Genomic DNA, 23,658 nt, shown 5'->3' with positions numbered 1-23,658 from the left:
CTGATGATCTCCTTATATATGTTAGAGACATACAATCCATTCCGTCGGCGGCAGCGCGCACTCTACAGGAATTTGCTGAACTGTCAGGGCTAAACGTGAACGCATCCAAGTCGTGCCTTTATCCGTTCGCTAAAAGGTGCCCCAACCCAGGATATGTACTCAATAATGTATGCACAAACTGGCAGACAGACACATTCCGATACCTGGGAGTCAGAGTCTTCAATCATCAAGATGATTTATTTGACGGAAACATTAATAAAGCGGTGACCTCCATACGCTCACAGATGCTGTTCTGAAGCGCGCTCCCTTTGATGATTACAGAACGTGTAGCACTGATTGAAATGGTAGTGTTAGTGCGACTCTTATACTACTTTACTAACCTGCCCCTATACATACCGCCACCCTTTTACCGAAATCTAAAGGGAGCGATAAGGAGCTTCATCTGGGGAAATTTCCATAGCAGAGTAGCTCTCCGGAAACTTTATCTGCCAATAATCCAAGGACCTATATTTCAATTGAATCAATCAAAGATTTTCATTTAACATATTATTGAGTAAAGCATAAAAAGTCAACATAAAAAGTGCAACAAAAAGACCATGATCTGGGTCACCATATATTTATTTAGAGCAATTAGGTGAAGACCAGACAGTACATAATACAAAGTAGCAATTTGAGGAAGGTTGCTCCAGAGGGAGACGTGCAGTGAAACAGAGTGAAACAGAGTGCTCAAGAGTAACGTGGTGAAGAGAGATACTTCAACAAGGATATATAAAAAGTTCAATATGTCAAGGCAAAAAAACAGGGGGACCGGTTGTGAGTCACCGTCCTTGGGTAACCTGGCCCAATTATATTCACACAAGATTGTTATATCAGTTCGCACTAGAAATCAATTCTAGGGTAGCACGTGAAAAAAGCCAGAGGGTCCAGGTTAGGTTAATTGGGTGTCGACGTTTCGATCCGACTTATGGCCAAAAGGGCAATTAATTCCTCGGCCGGGCGGATCTTCATCAGGACTACACTGGGCAACCTGAAAAGGGGACCAAAGGTCAGGTCGTTGCACTAAGATTAAAAACTGAAATCATCACACAATTAGTGTACATGGCAGAGTAGTCTCGCCCATCAATTTACAGGTGAGAACAGGAGTCCATGGTTTCCTTTATGGATCCAATATGAGGGTATTCGTCTCCAACCGTAATCTTAAAGGAAAATAATCATACTTGAAAAATGTGCTAACTAAGACACATGAGTTATTTAATAAACACTAGAATTAGTGAGGTAAATACCTTCACACTTGGTTTCAATAAATGCACCCCGGTGAACCAAAGGAGATGATTGCGATTCCCAGTCACCTACAGGGAGACAAAGGGATTCTAAAATCACGCTTACCAGATATCTCTCCTCATAGTAACGCAAAAAAACGCTCAATTATTGTTCATGACCATCATGAAAAGATACAATGTCCACTCTACTTAATATGTGTTACTTCTCCGATGGGACCTATTACATAAATAAATAATGCGGCTAAATACAGGTTAGTGATGCTTGCATAAGTGTTCTCGGGAGAAAAAAGCACGTTTAAAATGGACATGTCAAATGTTAAATAATCGTCCACGCGTTCAAGGTTAAGCTAATTATCTGTTAAAACCTCTAACAATAGTCGTACTTAAAAAAGTGCTCCGGAAATTAGTTTATCAAGTGTGCTTAAAGAGCGGCTGCCTCCAAGATGGTAAAACAAGCGTGAGCGTTTTAGGGAAAGATTATCTTGAAGTGAGGCAAATTATTACTAAAAAATGACGTCTTAGAAAGTCGTACAAACGCTCAAGAATCAGCTTAATGGGAGGAGCCTAGCGCTTGACCAAGATGGCCGCGTGAGCTTTGAGCTCCCGAGACCCTCGTGCCCTCCGTCGACTATCCTGTCTCTAATCCTGTCTGTATGCATGGCATCGTGCAGATGACTTGTCAGGGAGGCGATTGATGCTACCCGAGGTCGGATCGCCCACCGGGAACCGGAGTTATACATGGCGGAAGATTGAGGCCTATCTCCGAGGGATGCCAGGGGCTAGAGTTGGCAGGATGCCCGACCTCTAATTGAACAACAGCGGCCAGGCGAGGTGTGAACTATCGGACGGAGGTCCCCATCCTTTCACTTTCACTTTCTCGCCCTTTGTTTGCCCTGCCCAGGGAGTGCTCTCGGCTGCTTTATTATCATTGGGACGCTCTGCACGCTACTCTGGCGGCCCATCGCAGGATTGAGCACTCCTGATTCCTTTCGCTGAGAGAGGGCCGTCCTGTTTGAACCGACCTGCTTGAGCCAACCATGTCGGGCAAAGCGAAGGTGGATCGGCTGAAGCCTAAGGCCACCAGGCGGGGAGCCTATACTCAAGCCAATAATATGGACCGCTATGCCCAGCAGAAGGGGTCACCGGGTGGACCGAGCCAGTCGCCGGATACACAGAAGACTGCCTCACCCTTGGCCCCGGAGCTCTCGCTGCAGGATGTCATGGGCGCGCTCGAAGGGCTGCAGACTTCGATTGGGAGACAGTTTGATGCCCTGGCGCACAAAGTGGATACCATCTTGGTGGACGTTAATCTGATCCGCGCGGATCTGGGCAAAACAAATGAACGAGTTAAAACCCTGGACCTCAAGACCACGGGCCTCGCTGATGAGGTCTCGGAACTACAGACCGAGGTCCGTAAGTTGCGGACCGAGAGTGATCTCGCCGCCCGTCGGCTGGAGGACTTTGAGAGCCGGGCCAGGCGCAACAACGTGCGCGTTATCGGGGTCCCGGAGTCCTCGGACGAGACTTCTGTAGACCTGCTCGTGGAGGACTTGGTGCTTAACCATCTGCAGCCTAAGGGTCTTGGGAAGTTTTTCGCAGTTGAGAGGGCCCATAGAGTGCCGGGTGGGAGGCCCAAGGTGGGAGCCCCACCGAGGCCGATTGTCGCCCGGCTCTTTCATTTTCGAGATCGGGACGCTATCCTGCAAGCATCGAGGGCGACGGGCCCGGTCCCCTTCCAGAACGCGTCGGTGAATTTCTATCCTGACTTCACCCAGCAGGTGCAGAGGCAGAGGCAGGGCTTCCTGGGGGTGAAGAGGCGGCTTCGGGAGAGGGAATTGAAATATGCCATGCTCTTCCCTGCCAGACTACGGATAGTGTACGAAGACCGAACTTTCTTCTTTGAGTCGCCTGTCATGGCCGATGAATGGCTGGAAGCTCTGTCCCGACGACGGACGGGAGAGGACACTGCCGCAGACGGGGACAGTGGCCGGGATGAACAAGGTTGATGTCTTCGGAACCGGACTGACTCGATTTGACTCTAGCTAATGACTTCAACAGAATGCAGTAAATACGGAGGGTTGTGGGAGGACGAGGGGAGCTCTTTCCTCCCTTAGGGTACTTTTTGTAGATTTTGGGTTTGGTAGGGCGACAGGCACACTGCAAGTTGGGGGGGGCTTTGTAAGCTGCAGCAGGGGTGCAGGGTGGGGGGGATAGTTTGGATTTTGGGTTTGTTGTTGGGGGGCTCGTTTCTGCAAGGCGTAGTGATTATTTTCAGGACTGTTCCATGGTGGCTCTTCGGGAGTGGGGTGGGCCTCTTCACGTTTGGGGATGGGGGGTAGGGGTTTAAGTGTTATTAGCTGGAATGTTAATGGTTTGGGGGATCGCATTAAGCGCGGGATTGTTTTGCAATTCTTGAAACGGTCATTGCCGGATGTCGCCCTACTGCAGGAGACGCACCTTATAGGTAACACGTGCTATGCTCTTAATAGGAAGGGTTATAAATTCATAGCTCATTCGGGATTCTCCTCTGGGTCCAGGGGTGTGGGCATCCTAGTCAGAGCCTCGCTACCATTTGAGGTGGACTCCACCATTGTTGACGACAGGGGGAGGTTTGTGGCGGTGGCGGGGCGGTGGGAAGGAAGAACTTTGGTTTTAGTTTCGGTTTATGTCCCGCCGGCCCTGCAGGCCTCCACGTTTACAGATCTGGGTAGGGCCTTGCTGGATCTCCCGGGGGGTATGCTTGTGGTGGGGGGTGATTTCAATGCTGTTGGCTCTGGGCTGCTGGATAGATACCCGCCCAGAGACACAGGGGGGGCTCAGAAGTGGCTTCCAGACTTCCTAGACACGCTCGGCCTGATAGACTGCTGGAGGCTCCGGCACCCCACACAGAGCCAATACACCTTCCACTCCGGGGCGCATGGTAGCCTCTCTAGGATTGATTACCTGCTCACTCTGGCGGCGCACGCCTCATTGGTGTCCGAGGCCAGGCACATGGCGCGTGGTATATCGGACCATTCGCCAGTGTGGGTCAGGCTGGATGTCGGCCGTGAGGGAGGGGGAAGGGTGGCTCCTATTAACCCTTGGTACTTCCGAGACCCCAAGATGCGCAGCGCACTGGTGAAGACAGTTGATAATTTTTTCAAGGACAATCAGGGATCCGTGGACTCGGCTGTGTCGCTGTGGGAAGCATTTAAGACCGTGCTGCGAGGGGAGGCCCTCTCCCTTGTGGTGGCGGCCAAGAGGCGGAGAGATGGCGAGGTTATGCAGGTTGAGGAGGAGATCGTGGCTTTGGAGGGAGCGCTAGAGGAGGAGGTTACAGAGGCCTCACTGCATGAGCTGAGCTTGAAGCAAGCCGAGTATAAGGACCTGGTGACGAATGCCGCTAAGACCCTCAGTAGGGAACAGCAGGGCCGCCTGTATGATGTTGGTGACAAGGCCGGGAAACTCCTAGCTTGGCTGGACAAAAAAGAACGGGTTAATAGAGTAGTGCCGGAGTTGACGGGAGAGGGGGGAGAGGTGATTGTGGAACCTGAGAGGATTGTACAGTGTTTCTCGGACTATTTCCGTATGGTTTATGCCTCAGTGTCGGATAGGCCGCCCGAGGACTCGCGTGACCTCTTGCGTGATATCGCTTTGCCCTGTCTCTCTGACGTAGATAGGGATGATCTTGATGGTGACATAACGGTCGATGAGGTGGCGGGAGCTATCCGCGCGCTGAACTCGGGCAAGGCCTCGGGCCCGAATGGCTTGCCGGTTGACCTGTATAAGCTGTTTCCGGACAGGGTCGCCCCTCACCTGCGCGCCATGTTCGTGGAGGCGCGGGGGAGTGGGACCCTCCCGTTGGATCAGCGACTGGCGACAATTGTTGTTATACACAAAGATGGTAAACCCCGAGATAAGTGTGCCTTATATAGGCCTATCTCACTCCTTAACGCCGAACCGAAGATTCTGGCTAAAATCCTGGCGGCCCGATTGATCAGGGTACTTGGAGACCTGATCCACCCGGATCAATCCGGTTTTATTCCGCATCGTAACACCGCGTTAAACCTTCGGCGCCTTCATGGTGTAATCGCCAGGGCGGGCACGCTGCGTGAACCAGCTATTGTGGCGTCCCTCGATGCCACGATGGCCTTTGATACGGTGGAATGGGCATATTTGTGGGCTGTGCTGGCCAAGTTCGGCTTTGGCCCTGGTTTTGTGAGCTGGGTGAGGTTGCTGTATGAGGGACCCCTTGCGAGTGTGGTGGTAAATGGCCGGGCATCGACTCCGTTTCAGCTTGGGAGGGGTACTCGGCAAGGTTGCCCCCTGTCGCCGTTGTTGTTCGCCCTCGCCCTTGAGCCGCTGGCAGCGTGGATACGCTGGCACCCGGATATACGGGGACTTAGATGGTCGCCCGAACACGAGGACCGCATTTCGCTATATGCTGATGACATCCTCTTGTATCTTGCCTCGCCCAAGAAATCACTTATAGTGGTCTGTGACGTTCTTACATCTTTCGGTAGGAATTCGGGTCTCGTCATCAACTGGAGTAAATCGTATCTATATGTTCTGAGCGGCGAGGTTCCACCGATCCCGCGAACCTGTTCGATCCAGATCGCTCGGCAGGGCTTCGTGTATCTGGGGATCTTTATCTCCACGGATTCCGCTTTGCGGTATGAGAGGAACCTGCTCCCCCCCCTGGCGCGCCTGCGGCGGGATGTAGAGGGCTGGCGGAGGCTGCCGCTCTCCCTCGTTGGACGCGCTGCCTTGTTCAAAATGATGTCTCTTCCCCGGTTCCTCTACGCATTGCAGAATACTCTAGATTGGGTACCGGCCAACTACTTTCGGGAGGTCGAAAGCCTCCAACGAACGTTGTTGTGGGATGGGCGGCCACGAATAGCAATTGCTAAGTTGACGCTTCCATGGTATGATGGGGGTATTGCGCTTCCAGACATCCGACGCTACTATTGGGCCACCCAGCTGAGCACGATTAATCATGGTTTATATGGCCCTGTCCTCAGCCCTGGTTATGCCATGGACAGGTGGTTGCTGCGTGGTGGTAACTATCACAGGGCGTTGTACTCGCGGTCCCTGGACTCGTCCCTCACGGGGCCCACTGGGGTGGCGGTGCGTGTGTGGAAGATGGCAACTGACTCGCTGGGCTGGAAGGATAGGCTCACCCTTGCTACCCCGCTGTTTGAATCTGAAAGACTGGGTAGGCTTTGGCATACAAAAGGTTTCGATAAATGGGACTTGATCGGCATCTCCAGGGTTGGAGATGTGCTGATTAAGGGGAGGGTGAAGTCCTTTGAAGAGTTGCAGAAGGAGTATGAGCTGGGGACATCCGAGTTTTTCCGCTATGTTCAGGTGCGTCACGCCCTCCGGTCAGTTCTTGTGGAGGGTGAGAAGGTGCCTGAGTCCTCTCCTTTGGAGGACCGGATCCTTGATGGCCATATGCCTGAGAGCACGATCTCGCTCATCTACAAGAAATTGATCAATGCCCGGGCGGATATGCTTCTGGGGCTGCGGGACCAGTGGACTAGGGATGGACTCGAGTTGGATGACGAGGATTGGCAGTCTGCTGTTTCCTCTCCCAAGGAGGTTGCGATCCCGTCGCGTCTGAGGCTGGTGCAGCTCAAAATACTGCATCGAGTGTATGTGACGGGGCCAAGGCTGGTTCATATGGGATACTCTGAGGAAGGCCTATGTAGGAGGGGATGTGTTATGGTGGGTACTTTCCTGCATATCATTTGGGAATGTGGTGTCATCACAGAATTCTGGAGGAGAGTCCATGCAGTGATGGGGGAGGTGACGGGCATTGCTATGCAGCCGGAAGCGCGGTGTTGTCTCCTGAATGTCTGGGGGCCCACCGATCACGATGAGGCACAGACCCAATGGGTGACTCTGGGTAACATGGTCGCTAAGAGAGATATCGCGCGATTGTGGGGCTCCGTGGGGCCCCACACATTGACCGCGTGGAAAGAAAATATGGACTGGAGTATGCTCAGGGAAAAGACAGTATATTGCGCTAGAGGCCGCCCTCGGAAGTGGCACGCCATCTGGGGGCGGTGGAATCAATACAGGGGGGGAATATGTCTTGCCCCTGATTTGGATCCCCCCCGAGGAACAGCTTTCTTCTAAATATCCTTTCCAGCTCTGTGTATAAGATGTGATGGTAATTGACTTCTTGGGCCTCTGCTGTCCCCCTTCTTCCTCTTATCACAGTGCTGTGACTGTTAGATGATTGGGGTCCGGCCTCCCCTGGGGGGCTATCACCATGGGCATTCAGTGTTCTTGCCTTGCTGGGGTTTGTTGTGTGTTTGTGTTTATTTAAAAATGGAATCTTTTCACTGCTCCTTTAATGCAATGTGGACGCTTCTCTGTCCTTCTCTACCGAAGCTGCCGAACCTCCGGGTTGTCGGCTGAATAGCTGTGTCCAGACTTTTGAAGAAATAAAGGTTTTAAAAAAAAAAAAAAAAAAAAAAAAAGAATCAGCTTAATAACTATTTGGACTTCGTAACTATTTGGACTTCGTAGTTCAGCGGCCGCACAAAGGGGTATTGCTCACTTACTTTCAAGGGTCGTGTAATCAAATTACTCCGAAGGTTAAGCAGGCGCGTCTTCACTTCGCGGCCGTCTCCAGGCAGGAACCAATGCCTAATGGAGGCGGTCGACGCGAGGGCGTGTTAAATCAGTTACCGGTAACGTAATCGGTATACAGGGAGGGAAAGGGAGAAAAGACTCTACCCGGTGTAGGGAAACGAAGGATATTTCAAGTAAAGGAAAGAAAATGAGGCACAAATGCCAATATTTACCAGAAGAAATAAGGATAATAAACAATGATGAATAATCTTATCGGAAGGACATTTTACATTCACAATACTTTATATATACATTGACACATTACATAGTGGAATCTAAAACCATTAGACAGAATTGACAATCATAATGAACAAAGAGCATCTCATAACATTGCTAGAAAAAAATTGCAAGAAATAATTAATAACACCCATTACTATCACCCACTAGATCCCTAGTGAGCTACATAGTGGGAAAAGATCGACTGATTGTAGGCACATGTAAAACTAACCGTTCCCTGCCAAACAACCAGATCCCTGGTATGGTCTTAAGGCTCGCTGTTTTAAGACCAACTTCATATATTAGTGAGTACAGACACTTGTCTACTGATCTCTTCAAATTCATTTAGCCCCCGGTCATTATTAGACATACCAAGGACCCCGGGACAGACCACCCTATGGGGGATCCCACCTGTTGGGCCATCATAAATGCGGCTCATGCAAAGCCTGCCCCATGTCTAAGAAAATGACAGAATTTGTACACAATGATCGAACGTACACATTGAATGAACACAGTAACTGCAACACTAGCGGCGTCATTTATGCTATCATCTGCCCCTGTGGGTTCATGTACGTCGGGCAAACTGTCCAGCGAGTGAAGTGCCATATTCTGCAGCACGGCAGTCGTATACATTGTAGGGTACAAGGCGCCCCATTAGTTGAACATTTTGCCCTGTTTGACCATACAGCTGATAGCCTCCGTTGGTGGGTCATAGAAAAGGTCAAACCGAACCCTAGAGGAGGTGACTTTAGTATTGAGCTTAGCAAACGTTAGTGCAAATGGAAACACTGCTTGAACACTGTCAACCGGGGGCTAAATGAATTTGAAGAGATCAGTAGACAAGTGTCTGTACTCACTAATATATGAAGTTGGTCTTGAAACAGCGAGCCTTTAGACCATACCAGGGATCTGGTTGTTTGGCAGGGAACGGTTAGTTTTACATGTGCCTACAATCAGTCGATCTTTTCCCACTATGTAGCTCACTAGGGATCTAGTGGGTGATAGTAATGGGTGTTATTAATTATTTCTTGCAATTTTTTTCTAGCAATGTTATGAGATGCTCTTTGTTCATTATGATTGTCAATTCTGTCTAATGGTTTTAGATTCCACTATGTAATGTATATATAAAGTATTGTGAATGTAAAATGTCCTTCCTATAAGATTATTCATCATTGTTTATTATCCTTATTTCTTCTGGTAAATATTGGCATTTGTGCCTCATTTTCTTTCCTTTACTTGAAATATCCTTCGTTTCCCTACACCGGGTAGAGTCTTTTCTCCCTTTCCCTCCCTGTATACTGATTACGTTACCGGTAACTGATTTAACATGCCCACGCGTCGACCGCCTCCATTAGGCATTGGTTCCTGCCTGGAGACGGCCGCGAAGTGAAGATGCGCCTGCTTAACCCCCGGAGTAATTTGATTACACGACCCTTGAAAGTAAGTGAGCAATACCCCTTCGTGCGGCCGCTGAACTACGAAGTCCAAATAGTTACGAAGTCCAAATAGTTACTAAGCTGATTCCTGAGCGTTTGTACGACTTTCTAAGACGTCATTTTTTAGTAATAATTTGCCTCACTTCAAGATAATCTTTCCCTAAAACGCTCACGCATGTTTTACCATCTTGGAGGCAGCCGCTCTTTAAGCACACTTGATAAACTAATTTCCGGAGCACTTTTCTAAGTACGACTATTGTTAGAGGTTTTAACAGATAATTAGCTTAACCTTGAACGCGTAGACGATTATTTAACATTTGACATGTCCATTTTAAACGTGCTTTTTTCTCCCGAGAATACTTATGCAAGCATCACTAACCTGTATTTAGCCGCGTTATTTATTGATGTAATAGGTCCCATCGGAGAAGTAACACATATTAAGTAGAGTGGACATTGTATCTTTTCATGATGGTCATGAACAATAATTGAGCGTTTTTTTGCGTTACTAAGAGGAGAGATATCTGGTAATCGTGATTTTAGAATCCCTTTGTCTCCCTGTAGGTGACTGGGAATCGCAATCATCTCCTTTGGTTCACCGGTGTGCATTTATGGAAACCAAGTGTGAAGGTATTTACCTCACTAATTCTAGTGTTTATTAAATAACTCATGTGTCTTAGTTAGCACATTTTGCAAGTATGATTATTTTCCTTTAAGATTTCGGTTGGAGGCGAATACCCTCATATTGGATCCTTAAAGGAAACCATGGACTCCTGTTCTCACCTGTAATTGATGGGTGAGACTACTCTGCCATGTACACTAATTGTGTGATGATTTCAGTTTTTAATCTTAGTGCAACGACCTGACCTTTGGTCCCCTTTTCAGGTTGCCCAGTGTAGTCCTGATGAAGATCAGCCCGGCCGAGGGATTAATTGCCCTTTTGGCCATAACTCGGATCGAAACGTCAACACCCAATTAACCTAACCTGGACCCTCTGGCTTTTTTCACGTGCTACCCTAGAATTGATTTCTAGTGCGAACTGATATAACAATCTTGTGTGAATATAATTGGGCCAGGTTACCCAAGGACGGTGACTCACAACCGGTCCCCCTGTTTTTTGCCTTGACATATTGAACTTTTTATATATCCTTGTTGAAGTATCTCTCTTCACCACGTCAGTCTTGAGCACTCTGTTTCACTGCACGTCTCCCTCTGGAGCAACCTTCCTCAAATTGCTACTTTGTATTATGTACTGTCTGGTCTTCACCTAATTGCTCTAAATAAATATATGGTGATCCAGATCATGGTCTTTTTGTTGCACTTTTTATGTTGACTTTTTATGTTTATTGCTTTACTCAATAATATGTTAAATGAAAATCTTTGATTGATTCAATTGAAATATAGGTCCAGGACTATTGTTTTTTGTACCACATAATACCCAGGTCCTTGATTACTTTCGGTTACCCCGTTCTTTATAATGGCAACCATCCAAGGAGGCTTGGCACTATCTAACCTAGAACAGTATTAACTTGCCGCCCAACTGCCCCGGTCCCTCAGTGCCCTCCTAACGTTGTTCCACCCATGCCATAAAGAAAAAGCGGCAACCCCACTAATGTTCAATGTTGCGTACCGCTGCTACCACAGGTGTTTGTACATCACACGAAACAAAGCCGTATGCAACAGCATTGCCACTGCGGGGCACACCCAGGGGCATGCGGCCGTCCAACCATCGGAGCTGCATCACTGGGAGGAAGGGGAGATCCAAGATATAGGAGATCTATATCGCGATGGCACACTGATATCGTTTGACATTTTGATAGCAGAAAAAGGACGCTCAACAGGTCAGTTACTATTACACCGAGCACTTATAACAACACTAAACATACACTGGGGCGACATGACCCAGGAACCCCCGATGCACTTAACAATACAATACCTGCATGTTATGGGACAGGGCCGGTACCTCACTAAATGGTTCGCTACATCTCTTAGGCAGCACACGGCGATAGAGCTATCGCCATTACCGCAGAGCTAGGAGGGGGCTCTACAGCGCCTTTTCACAGACGCCGAGTGGACCATGGTGCACGCTCTTCCGATTAATACAATACTATGTCAAAGAGCATATCTCACCCCGGCCAAGATAAATAAATATTTCAACAGAACAGATGCCGGGTGTCCGCCATGCCATAGATGTGAATTTACTACACATGCTGTGGAACTGCCCGCGCATCAGGAATACTGGACAACAGTAACTAACACCCTAGCACAATGTACGGGGTGCACTGTGCCCCTCGAGTGGACAACGTGCATCCTACACATTTATCACAAACACAAAAATCAAAAAGTAACCTCTCGCTTCATTGCACTAGAGCGAATAGTGGCAAAACGATTAATCACAAAATGGTGGAAGTCCGCTGAACCTCCTAGGGCACAGGCTTTTAGGCGCTTCTTGCAAGTGTGGGCCACAGAAGAATGCATTGCGCTACGCAGAGATGATGTGCTGGGCCTCCGCAAGATCCAGATTGCAGCACATTGGAATGAGATACTGTGTGACCTACAGAGACAAGATGCTGAAGAGTCATGACATGCTGACACTCACAACCAACACATAACGAGAATCAGAGGACATGAGTTTGAAAACACGGCGAAAAGCTGGGACTCACAAATAGACAGCATCAGACATGAACCTGGCACAACACACATCTAGGCAACAACAAAGAGGCAAATTTACATCCTCTGAAATAGGGAACGGAAATGGCAGCTCTAGTTTGAGTTCGAAACAATATTGTTCCTCCAGTTCTTTTTTTAGTTGTCCCAAACGTTGCCACCCGCCTCCCCAGTTAGCGGATCATTTCACTACGCGCGCAACAATATAAGAGAGACGAGGCATCTACACAACTGACTATTACGCGAAAACAGGACCCACACCAACCATGCATGCTGAACCACAATGACAAATGCTTGACAAGTACAATGCAAGTACCAAATATATGTTGGGCCCATGTTACGAGCTGACTCTATGTAGAAAATAGTAGATGTGGCCTGTTAGACCTGTCAGCCCTTTGGGTGGTCCCTCCTCATCATTATTTATTTTGTCCCACTTTTGCCTCAAGCCCTGTTAGTATTTTTCCTTTTTTTTGGGAACCACCAGACTTTTTGTAGTGTTGATGCAGATTCAGGGAGCCATTTTATCTACCCCTGAAACTTCTGTCTGAGGGCCTGGAGCACAAAATGGTGGCCACCTGTGACATCACCAGCATCCACTGGAACCTAATAGCACCTTCCAGAACATTCCAGAACTCTGTGACCGTTGGAGGCGGTTTAGAATGTTGGGAAGCTAAGACAGAGAGTTGGCAGTTGGAGCTGGCAGTTGGCACCTGACTGGTGAAGAGTGAGCAGCAGAAACCTGAAGGAGGAAGGAGTGAAGCAGCAGGGGTGGAAACTTGTGCCTGGAGTGGGGTCCATAAACCCACCCGTGATACTAGTCCCTACTGACGGAGCCCAGCCTGGAGCCCTGTGTGGGAAGAAGTACGAAAAACCATCTTAAGGACCTGGACAGCAGGAACAGGCCTTAGAAACCCAGAACAGCAAGATCCTGACCTGGATACTGGTTTCCCTGGAACCGGACGTCGAGTAGCCTGGATACCTGGAGCCTGAGGTGGAGAAGCGGTGCTGACTGGAAAAGCAGACGTCGTGCCCAGAGCCGCCAGAGATCGTGAGGGGCGCCGACGGAGGACGTGAGGTGTACCAGAGGTCGAGGAGGAAGTTAACCAAGGTCGAGAGAGCGGCGTCATCGGAGGAGTGAAGTCCGCCCTCCGGAGTCGTCGGAGACCGAGGTGAAGTGTGCCGGAGGTCGGGAGTGGAGATCGCACTCCGGAGTCGCCGGAACTTGGGAGAATCGTGCCGGAGGTCGGGAGTGGAGGTCGCACTCCGGAGTCGCCGGAAACCTGAGGAGAGGAGCATCGGAGGTCGGGAGTGGAGATCGCACTCCGGAGCCGCCGGAAGTCGACATCGAGGCCAGGCCGGCCGACGTCATCGAAGCCGAGGTCGCCATCGGACTGGAGCCGCCCGAAGTCGACATCGAGTAAAGACTGCCCGACGCCATCGAATCAGAGGTCGAGATCGAGCCGAGGCTGCCGACATCGAACCGGAGCCGCCTGTCGGCGTCGTCAGGAACTGACATTGTGCCGAGGCCGCCGACATCGAACCGGATCCGCCTCACGGCGTCGACACGACTCCAGCGGCGTCGGAACGTCAGAAAAAGGGCAGTAAGTGGAATAGAGGGCGCCAAAGGCCCTGTGGAATCCTAAGAGACTACTCTAAGGGTTAGAGAGGTGCTGGAACCAGCTGGACTGTGCCAGGGGTGAGCTGAGACTACTTTAGAGGGGTTGTGTAGAGTGAGAGAGCCAGGTCTCTGGTATTTCCCCCCCCTTGATCTACCTCAGTTTAGGCCTCAGCCTTGTCCAAGCCAGGGATTAGACACCCTCAAGCCTTCCACATCCCCACAAGCTGTGCCTGGGCCAAATTAGCCCATAATAATCTCAAATGTGATCTGATTATATGAGTGTCACTGTATGCTTTTAATTATTTATTGGGGGCGCTGTATTTATTGTGTTTAACCTATTTATTGCTTCACTGTATTTATTGGTCCACAGTATTTATTGATGCACAATATTTATTGGTTACAGTATTTATTGCCTCAGAATATTTAATTGCCTGTATTAACTGCACTTATATTTATGTCTTTAATATGTATGATCTCCCCTATTTATTGAATCATTAAGCCAGTATTTATTTGACCTGCACTATTTAATAAGCCTAGTATATTGTGATTGTCTTATTTATTTTTCCAATCAGCAACTAAGAGAAAAAGATAAAGAAAGATATTTTCATAATTTTTACGGTGTAGAGTCGTTTTTGGAACGGATGCACGCATGGTTATTGTATGGGTATATTGTATGCTTAGCACGGTGCCTGTTTCCTGACCACTCGAGCCAAGCTACCACAGTGTGTTCGGGAAGTCCACCACCACCCTGCGGAGTGGGAGTGGGTTTTTCCAACATGGCCTAAAAGAAAAACTGGCAAAATGTAAATCTGAAAGTCTGCTTTTGTTCTATAAAACAGATTTAAACAAAAAGAAATGATGTAACATGTTTGGACTACTCTGAATGTAACCTGACATTACCTACGAAACAGGTGAAGATTAGGGAAATCCTTCTCGATGATGTAAACTGTGATACTAATGATGTTTTATATGTGTCGATGCACGACCTCCCTTGTTTAGTGCTTTTCACTGACTAAAGTTTTTCGTTTTTTTAAATCCCTCCATCCACTACTTGCACTAAAAACACAGCCAAAGCGCTGTTCTCTGCTATGGCTGCAGCATATTCATAATAATAAACGGGAATTGCCTTTCTAGATCAGCTTCAGAGGGTGTCTACATTTTATACCAAGACTATATACTACATACATAGCAGAAGGTAGTTCAACTCCATGTGTTACTTAAGTTTAAGGAAGGTCTAATACCTGGAAATATGTATATATAACTGCACACAGGCATTCTGCATACCCAGCAGCAGGGTTGGATTGAGATTAAAAATCGGCCTGGGCATGCCATAAAAAAAGTGGCCCACATTTGCATCTTGTCTTTCCGCAAAGCACTGCTTCGGCGAAATGTTATTAACAAGCCACAGTTGCATAACTAAATACTTATAAGGTCCCAAAAGCGAGACCTATTGGCTATGCCAAGCGCCCGTGGGGTCGCGAAAGTGATTGCGATGCGATCAAACATCAAAGCGGCCGCGAAAGTAATCGCGGTCAAGCGCGGCGCGCGCGCCCGTGCACTGTAGCCCTAGGCTGGCCTGGTAGCACTTTTTGGAGCCCTCTCAAAAAGTCTCGCCAGACCAACGCATGCGCTGGGTCAGGCGAGACCTAAAAAAGGGAGGGTTGGGGTAAAAAAAAAAAAAGTGCATGGATTAGATTACACTGGTGAAACACACCTGAAAACAAGTGAGGACACTTCTGCTCAGGCCCCCTGCCCCCGCTCTGTATCCATATATTAATAGGCCGGCCCAGCAAGAGAAAGGGAGTGACACCTCTGCCCCTTGATAAAAGGGAGGTAATGGACGCCCATCTTCCTCCAGAAAGGCCACTCAGCAGAGGCGCAACTAGAGCCAAATTTCGGGGGGGGGGCGGGGGGGTACTAAAAAGCTCAGGGGGGGGTGGGGGGTTGACTCTTCCGGCAATATACAGATTGGAGATGCAGGGGCTCTTAGAAGGGGTGGAAAAACAACAAAGCCTCGCTAACAAGTAAATGGTCTTTTAGAGACCTGTGACGTACTCGGGTGCGGCTGGGCCACTGGCAATATCCAAACAATGCAGAAACCACCCGAATCGGCCTCCCAGACAGCTAAAAAAAAAAGCAGCCCTCAGCTGGAACTGGACACCGGCTCCTCGGGCATTGCCCGAGTGCCCGCGTTACCAATCCGACCCTGCTCAGCAGAAGGTGGTTTTCCCAAGGTGTTCATAGTGACTGTTAAGAGAGTAAGTGCTGTCCGATCCTGGTGTAGTCTATCAATAGCATGAGGTCGACTTTGTGCTACGTCTATAGCATGTTAATGATAGTCTTTCTATCACACCACGCTATAAACCTAGAAGAAAGAAATCTTTCTTATATCTACACAGTGCACACTGATGCAGTATTTGACTCTTTTTTAAATGGACCCCAGCATGTTCTTGTGGGAGATTGTACTCCCGTGAAGGGCTTTGAATTAGATTTTTTTAAAGGCCCTACTTGCACTTGTCCTTTCCTGTAAATCTTTAGATCTTTTTTTAAAAAATATACAAAGTTTGAAGGAAAGAGTGACCAATACCACTAGGAAAAAGAGATCCTAGAGCTCAAACTGACCCACAAATATTCGCAAGTCACCCTGAATCTCCCGGAGACTAATGTGAACATTACTGGTCAAATACTGGGACAGTTGCCTAGATCGTACCATAAACGTTCATGTGGCAGTTCCCTTTGGACCTGTCACAGGAACCAAGCAGGTTGTTGATGACTCGTGCTTTTCAGTGGCCACACGTACCTCCTTCATTGTCTGTTAAGACCAGGGAATGTGCTCTTCCACACGCAACTTGCAAAACCCGAGTCTCCTGCGGCTTCACCAGTGGTAATGGAACAGGAGATGGCTCCAGGACATATTCATACCCTTTTGCTGCAACAAGAAAAATACAAAATAAAAGAAGATAATTGTTCATGTACTTAGTGGATCTAAAAAAGAAACTGTTATTCTGAAACGTAGAAATAGAATTTCAAGTTTATTTTATTTTCCTCATTGATACCTTTTGAAGCATCAGTAAATCTACTGCTTCGAGTTGCGTCTCCTTCAAACTGTGAGAACTTCAGCCCAGAAATCCATTTTCAAACACAGTGCCCTCTTTACAGATGGTGCAAGGGAAAGAATTGGTGTTTGGGAAAATGAGAGACAGTTTTGGATGCACTGCTTCAGCAGATTAGTTTCTTTGTCATGGTTGTTGTAGTCGATATATCATTTTTGAATTCCTTAACAGTTTCCAGTTGCTTTATCCGTTTATGTAAGGTTTCTCCTAAAATAATGTGGGCTGTGGGGGAGCATGTTGCCTGAATGAGGTCCACACGCTTTCACAGGACACTGATGTATCTAGAGGGATATTTATTGCTTGACAGACAGCAGTGCTGCAACAGCTTTACCTGTGTGTGGGGAAGAGGTTTGCCTTAGCAGCTGGGGTGGAGAACTTGAGTCTGCCTGAATGTGCCTGTATATCACCATTTTAATGGATGTCTTCGGATTAACATGTGGAATTGCGGAGTGACAGACTTAACTGTTTAATTGTCAGAAGAACAGTGGTTGGTGTTTGGGGGGGGTAAAGAGCCGTACATACCTGGAAAACCTCTATAGGAAGGGCGATTCTGAGGGTGTTTAATATTCAATCAATCAATCAACCAATCATAGCATTTATAAAGCGCACTGCATACCCGTGAGGGTCTCAAGGCGCTGGGGGCGTGACGATGCTACTGTTTGAAGAGCCAGGTCTTGAGGAGTCTCCTGAAGGTTAGGAGGTCTTCGGTCTGCCGCATTTGAATGGGGAGGGTGTTCCATGTCTTGGCGGCGAGGTGGGAGAATGATCTGCCGCCGGCGGTCACTCTTCGGATGCAGGGGACGGTGGCGAGGGCGACGACTGCAGAGCGGAGCTGGCGGGTGGGGGTGTAGAGGCTGAGTCGACTGTTGAGGTACTGTGGAGTGCCTTGTGGGTGAGGAGTTTGAAGGTTATCCTCTTGTTGATAGGGGGCCAGTGCAGGTCTCTCAGGTGGGGTGTAATGTGGCTGCGGCGAGGGATGTCGAGGATCAGGCATGCGGAGGCGTTCTGGATGCACTGGAGCCGTTTCAGGAGTTTGGCTGGGGCTCCTGCGTAGAGTGCGTTGCCGTAGTCCAGCCTACTGCTGACGAGGGCCTGGGTGACCGTCCTTCTAGTTTCGGCGGGGATCCACTTGAAGATCCTGCGAAGCATGCGGAGGGTGTTGAAGCAGGCGGAGGAGACGGCGTTGACCTGCTTCGTCATGGAGAGGGTGGAGTCGAGGATGACCCCTAGGTTGCGTGCGTGGTCGGTGGGTGTAGGGGGTGCTCCTAGTGCAGTCGGCCACCCTGAGTCGTCCCAGGCCGAGGGGGTGGATCCGAGGATGAGGACCTCCATCTTGTCTGACTTCAGCTTCAGTCAGCCGTTTCTCATCCAGTTGACGACGGCCTTCATTCCTTCGTGGAGGTTGGTTTTGGCGGTGTAGGGGTCTTTGGTGAGGAAAAGGATCAGCTGGGTGTCATCGGCGTAGGAGATGATGTTGCGATCATGCCGTCGTGCGACGTGGGCGAGCGGTGCCATGTAGACGTTGAACAACGTTGGGCTGAGGGATAAGCCTTGGGGTACGGGGTACGCCGCAGATGATCTTGGTGGCTTTGGAGCGGAAGGAGGGGAGGCGGACGCTCTGTGTTCTGCCGGAGAGGAAGGAGGTGGTCCAGTTCAGGGCCTTCTCTTGGATTCCGGTGTCATGGAGGCATGTTCGTAGTGTGTGGAGGCGTGTACGTAGTGTGCGGTGGCAGACCGTGTCGAAGGCAGCTGACAGTTCCAGGAGGATGAGGGCCGCGGTTTCTCCGTTGTCAAGCAAGGTCCTGATGTCGTCGGTGGCGGCGATGAGGGCAGTTTCGGTGCTGTGGTTGCTACGGAACCCGGACTGGGACGGGGCCAGGATGCTGTTCTTCTCGAGGAAGCTTGTCAGTTGTTTGTTGACGGCCTTTTCGATGACCTTCGCCGGGAACGGGAGCAGGGAGATGGGTCGGAAGTTCTTGATGTTCTTGGGGTCCTCCTTGGGTTTCTGGAGTAAGGCGTTGATCTCTGCGTGCTTCCAGCTCTCTGGGAAGGTCGCTGTCTCGAAGGAGATGTTGATGGTTTTCTGGAGATGGGGTGCGATGGTGCTGCTGGCTTTGTTGAAGATGTGGTGTGGGCAGGGGTCTTCCGGGGATCCGGAGTGGATGGTGTTCATGATCTTGATGGTGTAGTCGTCGTTCATGTTGGTCCAGGCGAGCAGGCAGTTGGTGCGGGTGGTGGTCGTGGGAGCGGGGGTCTCAGCGGTTGCCGGGGTGGTGACGGCGTCAAAGCTGTCGTGGATGTCTACGATCTTGCGATGGAAGAAGGTGGCCAGCGAGTGTTGTGACGGTGGGATGTCGTTGGTGTTGGAGCTGGGGTTGGAGAGTTCCTTCACGATGTTGAAGAGCTCTTTGCTGTTGTGTGTGTTGTTGTCTAGGCGGTCTTTGAAGGAGGTCCTTTTGGCAGATCTGATGAGGTGGTGGTGTCTGCGGGTGGCGTTCTTGTGAGCTGTGTAGCTTTCTGGTGTTCGTTCACGGATCCAGTTTTTTTTCGAGTTTTTGGCAGGTTCGCTTCAGGGGTGTCCAAATTAACAGAGACACTTTAGTCCCAACTGAGTCACTAAGAATAAGATGTTTTGGAAGAGTCTGGCACCCACCGGTGTGCATGAAGAAGAGTGGACAGAACATCTGTCTGTTGCTGTGGAGCAAAAGGAAGCTGGTGTTTGACTAGGAAATGGGCCTCATTCTTAGAAGAGAGGGCTTAGCAAATCCACTGATAAAGAAAGTATTAGAAGGACAAAGGGAGTGACACTCGTGTCCAGGAGTAGGCAAGAGGTGGGCCCAAAAATGGGATAGACTGTCTTCCTTCCTGCCTGTGCCTCTCAGTTCAATGGCTAAAGCAACATCAATTCTACAGTGCATCATTTAGGAGTGAAGGAGGTAACACGTCATCGGTGGAATCATGCATCCAGACCTTTGCTCCAGTTTACTGTCTCAGCTATCCTGAGTACTCTTGCACAGTATTAGGTAGTGCATGCCTAAGGCTGGTAGAAAGTTGTACTAGGTGTAAAAATAGAGATCCTCAACAACAACTTGCAGTAAATGCCTCTGCCCCTGTGGCCACTACACCCTGTATGTATGGGACACAGATTTAACAATGGGTGTTAACTCCACAACTGGATGTGAAGGAAAGTACATTCCTTAGTGCAAGTCCATGATTCGTCAGGGTGACATGAACCGCACTTTATCTGTTCAAGAAGGATCTAATGCAAAATTCAACTTGAATGATATTGTCCACCACTCTGTACACAATATGTACCGATTCTAACTTCACTGCCACAAACAGAAATGTGTCCTTGTTGTCACTTTAGGGGCGAGGCAAACTAGGTCCACCCTCATGCCACAGCTGGTCACTCATCAAAAAGGGAAGAGGACTAGATCTTTTCTCACATATAGTATATTTTAAAGAATATCCTAAAGTTCTGACATCACATTTGTATACTGTAACACTGGACAAAAAGCAGAAAGGATTTATTGAATACTGCTGACATCCATGTGGTTAGGCAGCAGTCACTAAGCTGCCATGTATTAGAAGCTGTACCCAGAAGCTGCCCTAAGGGTCACAATAATGTTGTCAGTGGCTGAACAGTTGATTTATTTGAAATGCTACTGCTAGGTTGTGCCCCAATGACAGTTAAAGGGCTTTATTTGTGAAGTTCCTCAGCAAGGCAAGAAGAAAAGCAGAACTCAACCAAACGAGGTTAGAAGATTTAATCACAGTCTAACAAGTATCTCCCACTAATTAGTGTACAATTTCAAAATAATAACTAGTGCAATGATATAGACCCTAAAAGTCTCTAAGCGTTAAATTACAGCAAATTATTTGTTGATCGCCTTAAAACCAATGCTATTTTAGTTCAGCTAAAATGGTGTTTCTGATTAGCAATGCTGGTTGGATGCGGAGTGTTGGGATTAAAGGCGCTAGATCAATGACAAGTTCAGCTGACCCCATATTAAAATAAAAATGCCTTTCTAATTTCTATATCAGTGTATAATAAACACTTAATATAACTTAAAGATACTCGGATGCCGAAGGGGAATCTGTTTTGCACTTTACATATTCATTCATTCAAAGCAAGTACCCACTTGGAAGGTATTGGATCATCCAGAACATATGATCTTGCAATTTACTCTGTAAACCTAGGTGACTTACTTCTGTCTCTCCTGCTCCTGTGGAATCCAATCTGGGAATCCTTATTCAGGCCCATTCCCCAGACCTTGTTGAGATCAGTTGTTCTGGAAGATAATAATGTGAACCCATAGCCACATGCGGCAGAGGAAACCTAAAAAGGGAATTATGCATGTGAGAAAATTGCAAACAACCCATTGATAAAGTAAGCTATAAAAAGCCTGCCTTAGTAAAAAATGCACAGAATAACATCAAAGGTGGATTTTCTATCAAAAGTCCGATATTAATACATGACATGGGAAAATAAATTTTAAAAAAAGTGGAAATGTTGTAGACAAAACTACAAATGTTGCGGACACAAAACTACAACAGATTACTCATACTACTTGTAATAAGTTGACAGCATGTTACAAGCCATATACTTAAATGCTTTAAATGATCTTAAATAAACGGTCCTCTTCTCTTGGGGAAACCATATCCAGGATCGACAATCGCTACAAGTATTACATTTTTCTACCATTTGACCTGGCAAATGTCAGCATATTTATTTAGCACATGTCCCGGTTTTTAGAAAGGTCTTATTGAAATTGTTAAGCATTCTAGAGCAGAATTAATTAATGCTGTGTGTAAAAGTTGTTATTCATTTCCCTTAATTCTTCCTCGTCTGTATTTTCTATGTTGGTGAGTTGTGTTACTTAAGTCGTTCTTTCACCACTGGCGATGCAAAAATGTTGAACTTTTTGATGTTCAAAATCTGGTCACCCTACAACCACTATGCAGGACTTTCTCTGGCAATGTCACGTTTTATGGGGTAGCAGTGTGACTGACGACATTACTTACTTTCTCATTCACGTCCAATCGGTACGGAGTAAACTGCATTTTCTTTGGTGTTTTCCTGCCAGTGTCCGGGACCACAAAGCTCGGAATACCGAGGGCCCCTGTGAAAGAGAACCCCCAGACAAAGACTCTGTCCTTTCTTTTGGCCCTATCGCCAACATACTTGAATGTTGGTGAGGGGTCATCATCATTCCTGCTCCCAGCTAATTGAGAAAGATATCTATAGAGAACACTGATCTGAATAGGGCGAAGCCTTGCAAGACCTGGCAGGATGGTTAGCGCCATGTGCATAACTGAGTGTGTCCTGGCACTAATCTCTGGATACTCTAGGAACAATACATGTCAAGTTTTTCAGCAGAACTGGGCATGGGGAAGTGAAGGCCAGTGTCAGCAAGAACCACAGGACAGATAGACGATAAGTGCTCGAACAACAACATTAATGGGCAGGGAGAACAAATGCGAGTATGTGCGAAGTGCTGAATTTTATATGCAGGGAAAAAACGCGTCAGGAAAAAAGACACTATTTCATGGAGTCTGGGAAGGGAAAAGATTAGGGAGGGTCAGGTACAACTAAGACTAGTTGGAACCAAAGGATACAAATCAACCAGGCAGGAAGAAGAAAATGCGGGGAGAATAAGTGCTGGAACAAGAAAGTACCACCCTGACACTGGCAAGTGTTTACAATTGCTGTAGCTGACAATAGCGTTCTTCAGTCAGCAGAGCGCTAACTTCAGTAGAAATAGGTAAAGAAAGGCACGCTACAAAAGGGTTTTGTTTATGGTCCTGCTCATGATGGTTAAGGGGGCAGCCATGCTTCTTTACGTAATGGAACGTCAAGCATGGAAACCAAGGACGGACAGACACAGCGAGCACTGTACGGGTAGGATAGTGTCTCTTGAACGTCCTGGGAGAGAATCTAGGTCATTCTGCACGAAAGCGGTCTGTGATATTTTTTCTAATTCTCAAGACAGTATTGACGTTATCAAGGTTCCGAATATTTTTCAACACCATGAAGAAATAATAAGTATGGAAATATTTTAAAACTACAGATATATTAACAAGCGTGACGTGTATCAAACAATACACGTGGAGCATGTAGTTATTACATTTAAAAAGGAAGTTTATAGTCAACAACATATACATATAATTTACTTGATTTTCTCGTAGGGGTGTACATGCTAAGATGGCCGCTGAAGTACACTATTTAGTCGCAACCACTATGCTCCTTGACCATAGAGTTTTTATATTTTCTAAACCAAGCTGCCATCTTGCTCAAGAGCGGTAACTTTTTTCCCTCAAAAGCAAGCTATTCTATTTCATTTTCTACGGATATAGACAGTGCACCACACATAGCTTATTTATCGACCAGCAGTCGTCCTTATCACGCAATGTCCATATGGAAAAACCTTGCGTGGTTGGCACTGTCCTACTGACTCGAGACAAATCACTTTGCTACACGGCTAGCTCCTTTGTGTCGGCATTCGTGACCTACAAGTTAACATTGTTTGCAGGCTCCCGTTATAAACAAGGACATGAAGAGTTTTGTGACTAAAACGCCAAGACTTGTTGGCATGTCACGCGCGAAATAAGTTGTCCATAACATAACGTGACTATTTGTGAAGCGCACGTTCACCCAGAGGTCACTTGGCGCTGAATAACAGATGTTCATTGTTACCCAACTCAATGGT

The 23,658-nt window shown here is 47.8% G+C and overlaps 1 protein-coding gene across 1 annotated transcript in view; it reads right to left on the bottom strand.

Moving 5' to 3' along the window:
- Window positions 1-22,809, bottom strand: part of RCC1L (RCC1 like) — a 159,549-nt gene extending 136,740 nt beyond the window's left edge. The window contains exons 1-3 of the mRNA XM_085649799.1: window positions 21,974-22,809; window positions 21,158-21,287; window positions 16,636-16,764 (exon numbers count right to left, since the gene is read on the bottom strand). Of these exons, the coding sequence (XP_085505925.1) occupies window positions 16,636-16,764; window positions 21,158-21,287; window positions 21,974-22,261 (547 nt within the window). The 5' untranslated portion in view covers window positions 22,262-22,809. The remainder of the gene's footprint in view (window positions 1-16,635; window positions 16,765-21,157; window positions 21,288-21,973) is intronic.
- Window positions 22,810-23,658: the final 849 nt, after the last annotated feature.

This window comes from Triturus cristatus, chromosome 3_2, assembly GCF_964204655.1.
Source record: "Triturus cristatus chromosome 3_2, aTriCri1.1, whole genome shotgun sequence".
NCBI lineage: Eukaryota > Metazoa > Chordata > Amphibia > Caudata > Salamandridae > Triturus > Triturus cristatus.
This window is presented reverse-complemented; position numbering and strand designations above follow the sequence as displayed.